Source organism: Ciona intestinalis, chromosome 11 (assembly GCF_000224145.3).
Source record: "Ciona intestinalis chromosome 11, KH, whole genome shotgun sequence".
In the NCBI taxonomy this organism is placed as follows: domain Eukaryota; kingdom Metazoa; phylum Chordata; class Ascidiacea; order Phlebobranchia; family Cionidae; genus Ciona; species Ciona intestinalis.
The window spans coordinates 4,749,630-4,758,678 of NC_020176.2; the positions used below are offsets into that span (position 1 = coordinate 4,749,630).

At 38.8% G+C, this 9,049-nt stretch overlaps 1 protein-coding gene across 1 annotated transcript in view; it reads right to left on the reverse strand.

Annotated features, from left to right (window-relative positions):
• Positions 1-4,159: 4,159 nt before the first annotated feature.
• The window catches only part of LOC100185306 (double zinc ribbon and ankyrin repeat-containing protein 1), an 8,046-nt gene continuing 3,156 nt past the window's right edge, over positions 4,160-9,049 (reverse strand). The window contains exons 8-16 of the mRNA XM_009861987.3: positions 8,599-8,805; positions 8,049-8,266; positions 7,539-7,720; positions 7,102-7,205; positions 6,583-6,694; positions 6,100-6,230; positions 5,526-5,702; positions 4,917-5,023; positions 4,160-4,792 (exon numbers count right to left, since the gene is read on the reverse strand). Coding sequence (XP_009860289.1) covers positions 4,597-4,792; positions 4,917-5,023; positions 5,526-5,702; positions 6,100-6,230; positions 6,583-6,694; positions 7,102-7,205; positions 7,539-7,720; positions 8,049-8,266; positions 8,599-8,805 — 1,434 coding nt within the window. The 3' untranslated portion in view covers positions 4,160-4,596. The remainder of the gene's footprint in view (positions 4,793-4,916; positions 5,024-5,525; positions 5,703-6,099; positions 6,231-6,582; positions 6,695-7,101; positions 7,206-7,538; positions 7,721-8,048; positions 8,267-8,598; positions 8,806-9,049) is intronic.

A 9,049-nucleotide genomic window follows, 5' to 3' on the forward strand; every position in this document is an offset into this window, starting at 1 on the left:
TCTGATCTAAAGATCTCCAAGTAGAAGGAAGTCCATATTAATCTGCTTTCCGGGATAAATATCTTGCTCAAATGCGACCACTATTTGTACGCCATATATTCTAACCGTAAAAATCTGCGATATCTCTTTGCACTTAAATCGCAGTTTATCACGGATAGTGTTAATTAGAGGCCGAAAGGTAAAAATTAACCCGCTGTTTACTCGGTCCAAAGTATCACCAGCGTAACGGGCGTTCTTATTAACACTGACGCAATATGCGGATTATTTTGTTTACATACAACGGTTGGACTATGTTTCAAACAGCTTGTCGCACCCAGGGTGATAAGAACTTTGGTCGTTTATAGTAGGTTGGGGTCAGATGGGACATTTTCGTTTATCGTCCCATTTATAACTTTGTATAATCGTATCCTCACGACTTTAAGAGAACGTTGAATATGGGACATTATGTCTTAACAGTGCCCACTTTACCCTACATAACTATATAGCACTGTATTATATATTTTAATGGTGGAAACTTGAACAGTTCATCCATGGTTTTCACTCCAATGCCCACATTGGAGGTATCATACGCTGTAGTCTTCACGCCACTTGGTGAAAAGTCTTTTAATATTTGTTAACCGCACGGTGCCGCTGCAGGAAGACAACAATAACTCGTAATCTGTGTGTGGTTCTTTTTATTTTAATAATGAATAAATATATCTCGTAGAATACGAATGTAAGACGTCTTCATGTTATTACAAAGAAATTTCATACAAGAAAATCTTCGAAATACTGATATACGAGAAATGCAAGTTGCAACTTGTGAATTATTCATCGTATTTATATTGTCAGCAAACACACAAAATAAGAAGGGAATCGCTCATCATGTTAAAACAAAAAGCAGGAGTGATTTAATATTTCAGTTAATTTGTTATAAAACGATGCTTGTTGTAATTTTTAATTTTACTGTAAAACTGTGGGGCAAGATGGATACGTTAATACTAAACATTATTAGGAACACAATACAATTTTGTAAACTATATTATCAAATGTGGCGATAAAAGAGAATAAAAACATGTACCATCTTACCCCGGATTATAACATTAAAATCATATCATTTTGTTATGTTTAATTCATATAATCAACGAGAAGTTTATTAAACAGATCTACTGCTATAAGTTGGTTCACATCATATTGTTCGTGCATTCAACAGCATTCCTTTCCTGCAACCATGTTTTCAGCGAAATAGGACGGCAGTTGGACGCCTTTCAAAAGGAACTCTACAAGCCCCTTACACGGCTCCACACACACGGCGAATGGGAGGCATAACACGTAGAGAGCGGCAACGAATCCAGCAACTGGCCACCCGATGAATAATAAACCAATGCACCAAACGATCGACCAGAGAAAGTTTCCCATTTTTGTTTAGATTAAAATGCTAAAATAGATTTGCTAATTAAGCTGCGGAATAGAAAACAGGGGTAAAAGATACTTTATTACATGAATGTACATTGATAGTCGTTGTATTAAACGATAAACCTCACATAAGCTGTCTTTCTAGAGACTCGAACTGCACAAAAACACGGTTTAAAGAAAAATGGTATACGTACTGCTTTAAATAAATATATACAGTAAATACGTGCGTGCGCATATGCTAAGAATACGTATTCAAAATAGGAACCTGGGATTTAAGCTAGAGTTCGTCCATTGCCTAACAAACTTACTACAGACGCTGCCACAGCGTTTGTTTACCATACGTAAGGTAGCCTATGTATAAACGATTGCTGTTGTTGAATAAGCCTAAATACAAAGCTGAATTCTGCGAAACAGTTCCACGGGTTCTGTAAATATGTCAGAAGTAAATAGCTTTGACAACCGAGAACTGTATAATCCTTCATCTGTAATGCATTTCTGGAAACCTTTCAAATTACATGAGCGAGCATAAGAAGCCAGACATATCACGCGCGCGTGTTAACTGTTACGTCATAACCGGCTTAATCAACGCGGCTTTATTCGGAAACTATAAACTTTCGCGTCATCTTTATCGCTGCTTAAAATATGCGAAACCTTGAATTGCTTAACATATATTCTCTGTATATATTTATGATCCCATAGACCGTTGTTAATTAAAAAACACGATCGGGACACTTGGATATTCTTTGCTAAAGGTGTCCCAACTCCCCCCACCCTGCTATACTAAAAAGAATCAATTAAAAACGTGGCTGCTAAACCAAAAAAGCTTTCACATAACACGACTCACTGCAACGTTATGTGGATTTACCCTGTAACAAAGTAAGTGTACTGGTACTATAGTCTTACATACCATAGCAACGGTTAAAATGTGAATCCAGTAACCAATATAATATCTATTGTTATACGGTTTGCCAACAAACCCAACCGATTCCAAACCCTATAGTGACGTACTGACAGTTCAAACAACGACAATAAAAGCTCGCTGGTACGCCCGGGCCGCGATGTTTTATATTATTCAATAAACCCGGGCGTGATGGTAAAATCTGTGGACGCAGGTCTAAAACTCATAACGCATGCTATATAACCCGGCTCGGTATCTTAATGGGTTATAAACCCGTTTAAAATCACATAAGTTGTTCAGTTCGAATGTAAATACGCCCAAGTGCTACTTGAATGCTCTTAAGTGGCCAGAAACTTAATTCACTTAGTTAGCCTACTCACACTATTTTTGTATAGTGGGGCAAAATGGAACACAGTAAGAACCTACCCGTATTTTCTGCAACGTTTTTTAGAGTTGCGATGCTATGGTATTTAATTCTCTGAATATTCTTTTTTTTCCAAATGGGACCTGAAAAGAAAATGCCAATATGTCCCACCTTACCCCACACCCTAACTATATATAGTTTATCGGCCTATACCACATATTTACCTTGCCTACTGACACTAATTTTCTAAATATTCTTTGTTGACTACTAAATGGGACAATAAAAGAGAGTGAAGCATGTTCCAACTTATCCCCCCATGCCTTATAGTTGCTCAGCCTTCGGCCTAAATTTTAACTTAGGCCGCCTTCCCTACCAACACTACTACAGCTCTGAGTGCAGAATTGGCGACACGCCCATCAACGTTGTTGATAGCGGTTCATATAGGGCTGTAGCACAAACGCGGCTTCGGCGGAAATCCAGTCACCGCTTGATTAAGACTTGCAAACAATGCTTTGAAACCGAGGTTTAATTACGCGCCAATATATAACTGCCCGCGGTTTGGATAAATATGAAGAAAACACGGACCAACATGACTGTTAGCAAGCTGGTATAGAATAAATCAATAGAAGCAGTCTAACATTTATCCCGATTTGATTTTCCACAAGCATTCGTGAATATCTAATTTGCCGTAATACTAAACCTTTGTTGTTTTAGTAAACGTCTTTTTACCAGAAGACACAAGTTGTATTGGATCTTTTTTTACCAAATGATCACTTTGATTACATTATGCTTGGTAAAGCAATAGCAAGCATGTTGTTTTCAGGTTAAAAATAACATTAAACTCATAAGTTTGCTTGGGAATCCTAAGCTTGTTTACGAAGTAGATTAAAAAACGCCGTCAGCACAATACTTATTAATAACTGTTACGTCACAAACACGTTAATACGGCGCACGAATTGTTACGTCACAATGCAATAGATTGAAAGACGCGAATACGTGACTTATTCTATAGAATACGTGACGCGTTGCGTTGGTATGCGAAGTCAAGCGTGAACAAAAGTAAGCTTTACCCCCACACCCATAAATCAACTCAACCGTGACGATCCCTTTGAATTGGGTGAACAGGGGGTAATCTATAGCGTAAAGATGGACGTATTATATTCCAGTATATTGGATGTATGTGACTTATTTATCCTCGCATAGCGGGCAAAGACAATTTTTATAACACGTGTTATAGCACATGTATTGTTTCATACACCTCGTGTTTGCTTACGTCTTACGAGTTACCACGTACATAACTTATTTATCCTCGCATGGGGCAACGGACGGTCGGTATAACACGGATGTTATTTTTTATACACCTCGTGTCCGCTCACGAATAACCACGTTTGTAACTTTGTAGGCGATTGTTTTTATACGTTACGTCGTTTCACCCGCTTTATTATGTTAAGGACAGAATGAGTGTTGAATCAATGGCATGCATAAAAATGTCATGATATAAGTTACCTTCATTCATGATTCGACACCGTTTAAATTGCGAACAAATTACGTCATTTTACCGCACTACATATACAATAGATTATGATATTATATGACCATGACGTAACTGAAAAGTCAAGTATATGTTGTACGTCATACCCTGCGGGCATTTAAAGTCTAATGACTGGCCACTACGAAAAATAAACTTATTATTTCTAGTAGAATTGCAACACCTGCTTATCAACATTATATTTCATACGTACGCTAACATTTATTACATAGTAGCAAGCGGTATAAAAATATAAAACATGTGTCTAAAATATCTACGCTAGGAGTGCTATGTGACGTCACAATGCGGTTTTCGAATCGCGATTCAACTCTGGACCTTTATGAATACTGGAATCAACTTTTAACTGAAATAATTTCAACTACGATTGGTTTCTTTCGTTGCTGGGCGTTTCTAAAACAAATCGCTATCATTTTCACTGTCGTCGCTTGAACTTTCTGCCTTCTTCTTATTAACTCTCTTCTTTGGCTTTGCTTTTTTCTCTTTTGGTTCATTGAAGAGAGCCAGGATGCTGTTGTAATCAGACCTAACTGCGAGATCGTAGGCAGAAAGGCCACGTTCGTTTTTGACGTCAGTCTTTGCGTCATACCTGTCAACAAAAACATTATAATGGAAACAATACCACAAAGTTGCTATAAACAAGAGAGCAGAGCTCCCAATGAACGGGCACATACTAAGTAATAGAATCGACATTTGTGTCCAACTACACTTACTCCAATAACAGCTTCACAATATCTTTCCCATCGGGTCCAAGCTTCACAGCGAAATGAAGAGGTGAGTTATGTTGGGGACCTGACCTCCTGTTCACATCTGCACCACCCTGTAATACAATATAACATTATAATAATAATAGTAACTTTTATTGGTTGGGCCCTGATGGAAATTTAGTTGGTATGTCTTGGGATATGAAGCCAACAACTCTGGCTAGAACTAACGCAATACTGGCTTGCCCTTACTGAAAGAAGCGGTTTTTGTTATTCCTAATGTTTAAATAACCGGTATATTACTGTAAACACCTCACCCTGTCCGGGCTGTGATACAGCAAGACATATTGTTCTGTCCACAATGGTAGCAACCATGGACCTTGAACCTGGATCCCTGCTAACTATTGTGCCAATGAGCTAACTCTGGCCTGAACCTAAAGTTCTCTAAAATGTTGCAATATCCCCCTTCACTTTTTGCCGAGCATTTAACTTAAGCCACCAAGGGCCGGAATAGATTAGGGTTTAGATAGAAAGTCACATTTATCTTTAAAAAAACTTTAGGTATAGAAAAAAAGCATTGCCCATTCCCTATGAGATTTCCACCAGCCATCCCCCCACCTTCAACAAAGCTTCCACGCATCCCAACCTATCCTTCATCACTGCTACAGCGAGCGCAGATCTTCGTTCCGAGTCGATTGCGTTCGGATCGGCTCCTTCCTTGATCAACTGCTTCACTTCATCAGGTCTTCCTTCTCCACGAGGACCAAGCTCCTTGATTAACAATCGATCCTCCGGCTGCAAGGATCGGTAAGTAAGGTCATCCAAAAAAAAAATAAATAAAAATCAGACTTTAAATTTTGGGGAAAATGTGATTTTTTTTTTTTTTAAATATGAACTACGAGGTCAAGAGATGACTCTGAAGCTGTGAGGATCTTTGGATGGGATACCTATATAATGATTAAGCATAAAGATAAAGATACACTATGCTGATTTACATGGGATGAGTATGTAAGATCCTCATAAATATTAAAATGAAATTCTAGCCAACTCCAAACTTTCAGAGATATTTTTTTAACAATATGGTTTGTAATATGGGTTAGGTTTTTCAGCTTTTCCAGTTCAGTGTCATAATGTTTATGTAAAATATTTAACTATTATTTTTGTTTATATCCAGGTCAATAAACCATCTTACATTCATCTTTTCTTCACGAACGAGCGATTTCTTTTTATTCTTTTTCTTTTTCTTCGATATCTTCTCATTCTCTACATCCTCGTTGTCGAACGTGCTTCCAAACGCAACTTTCTTCTTCGATTGGTAAATATCTGGGGGGAGGTTTGTATAAATAGCATGTTACACAGTAGATCTTAATATCTGGGTGAGAAATAAGATACATACGTGGTAACTTGTAAGCTGGCACGAGGTGTATAAAACTGAACACCCGTGTTATAACAACTATCGTGCCCCACCATGCGAGGATTAATAAGTTACATACGTAGTAACTCATAGACAAGCACGCAGCGTGTGATACAGAAAACCTGTGTTGTAACGACTTTTATTGCTCCACCACGTGAGAAAAAACAAGTCACATTTGCTTGTGATAGAACACACTTTGGCACAAATCTTCAAAATTAACCAACAAACGAAAAAGTTGAACAGCAGTTAAGCTACACCAACCTCGTTGCAACCCATGGTTACCACCTTCCCCGAACTCTGTGTGACCCCGGAGGGCAAAAGTCACGCTCATGATAATTTCTTCCTCCCCTTCATCGATTGCTGTTCCAAGGATCTATGGTGATGTCATAATAGGGAATAATGTTTATTATGCAAGAAACAATGTTTAATTATTGGAAAGAATAGATCCTCAGTTGAAAAATGGGAACAAAAAAGATACACGCAAGATAAGAGTCAATAAGTAACTAAACATATGAACAAACAAACATAATTTATTTATCCTTGCGTAAGGAGGCAACAACAATCGTTATAACACAGGTATTATGTTTATAATTTTGCAGAAACCATGCATATTCAACCCCAACCCTACACCAAGTTACAATGATGCTTTCCCCATACTTCATACTTCACAGAATCCATGCATATTTTTTCCAATTGAAATCAGGTTCAAACACCCAACCATCCCACACACTAACTAACCCCAACCAAACCCCACACAAGTTACAAGCCCCCCCCCCTCACCTTTCCAAGTCGCGGTTCACCGATCACGGATCTAAACTCCACGTTATTGTTCGTATAACTCCTTATATGGCCGCATATGTGATCCAACTGCTTCCTCCAAAACCCTGTACACACAAGAAGATAAAAATCAATAATGTTCTTGGTTTATTACCAAATGGGACGAGAAAATAGAATAAAAAGGTGTCCCATCTTCCCCCACCCTACTTTACATTATGCCAAACACCAACGGCACATATATATATATTAAAATAAGTGACTTTTAACAAGACAAATCCTGAGACAACTTACACCTTTGGTTATGTTACACCTATAGATATAAGATACAATTCCTCAAATGCAGAAGATCTCTTACAGACTTATATTGTATCAAGCACCAACATATAATAAACACACACATATATGTATATATTTTTGCTTTTAACAAAACAATTACTCACCCCTCCCAGGACTGACAGCAGTCAGCGCGGGTTGTTTATCTCTCATCTTCAACTCTTGCATCCTCACTTCTCTCATCATCTCCTGCTCCTGGTTCACTTTCTTTCCTCCAGGGTAAAATAGGCCGACCGTTTGCGTTTGAACTTCGCGTACTGGGGGTTTTGGGGCACGGAGCATTCGTGTGCTGAAAAGAGCAGTGGGGGTTAGAACAGATGCTAATAAGGACTGATTCTATTTATAGGGGTGATTTCTTCATTGTGGCAAGCCATTGGATCTTGGATTTAGGTCAAAGTTGGCCCATTATCCCAACACCATGTCAGTTAAGTAAAGTCTTTGGTTATGGAACTGTATTATGCAAACACCCAGGATGGAAACATGTAGACCCACTGGGGCAGTTTAAACACTCAATAACATAAATCTTCCTCCTTAAGTGTGAGAGTGAGATTAACACAACACCCAGAGTGCTAGAATTACCTTCGATTTTATTAGGACAAGGTCTATTTCCATCTCACCTTTGTGGAGACCTAGGTAAAGATGGCACGGGCACCGAACTCCACATCGGGAGAGTTTTGAACGGAAAGTTGACGGCTTGATCGCCCAAGTCATCGTTGCGTGGATCCATCCTGTTTGGGGGGGTGAAACTTGACCCACATTGAGCGCAAAACTTGGAGTAAGGTCGATTGTTGGATTTGCACAATGAACATGTCATTGGAGCTTGCTCGGGGATCGGCTGTGAAGGGAAGTTTGTTAATGTAGGTACAAATACTTGCATATTACTATCAAGCGTATGAAATGATGGATTGAATAATGAAACATCACAACTTGTTGTAGAATTTTACACTTATCGTAGGATCTTAACCTTACAGAATAGAATACATATGTTGGGATAGTGGGCTAAGTTTGGCTTAAATCAGAAGCCCTATGGCGTGTCTAACTGTAGAACCTCACCTATATTGAATAGAATTTGCATATACAATGTTGGGGTAATGGGTCAACTCTGGCCTAAGACCCAGGTTCACGACAAGGTTTTCACCCACATAGAACAAGAAATAAAATCCTCACCTTTTCCCCGCACCAATCACAGAACCTAGCATCTGGGTTATTTACCCTCGTACACGTGGGGCAACGTACAAGCTCACCGTCCAACCTTGGTAGTGGGGGTGCGGCATCCCCAGCGTGGATGGGTAACGGGAACCGATGTTCGCACGATGTACAGTGTGTGAGGTGGGGTGGGTTGTTCGCACCACAGGACCCACACACTATAGCGTCCTAGGGGGTATGTAGGGTTTGGACTATATTCTGGGTGTGTAAAACTGTTTATATATATACTACTAAAAGGGTAAACTTGTTTTAAAACATACAACAGGCCAATACATTAATATAAATTTTATTTATCTCTTCAAAAACAGTCACAAGGCTCAAATAAAACCACGAAAACGAGGTAAATGGAGTTAGCAGCAAAACGGTAGTTGTTGCAGGGTTAAATGGTATAATATGCATGAGAATATGGATA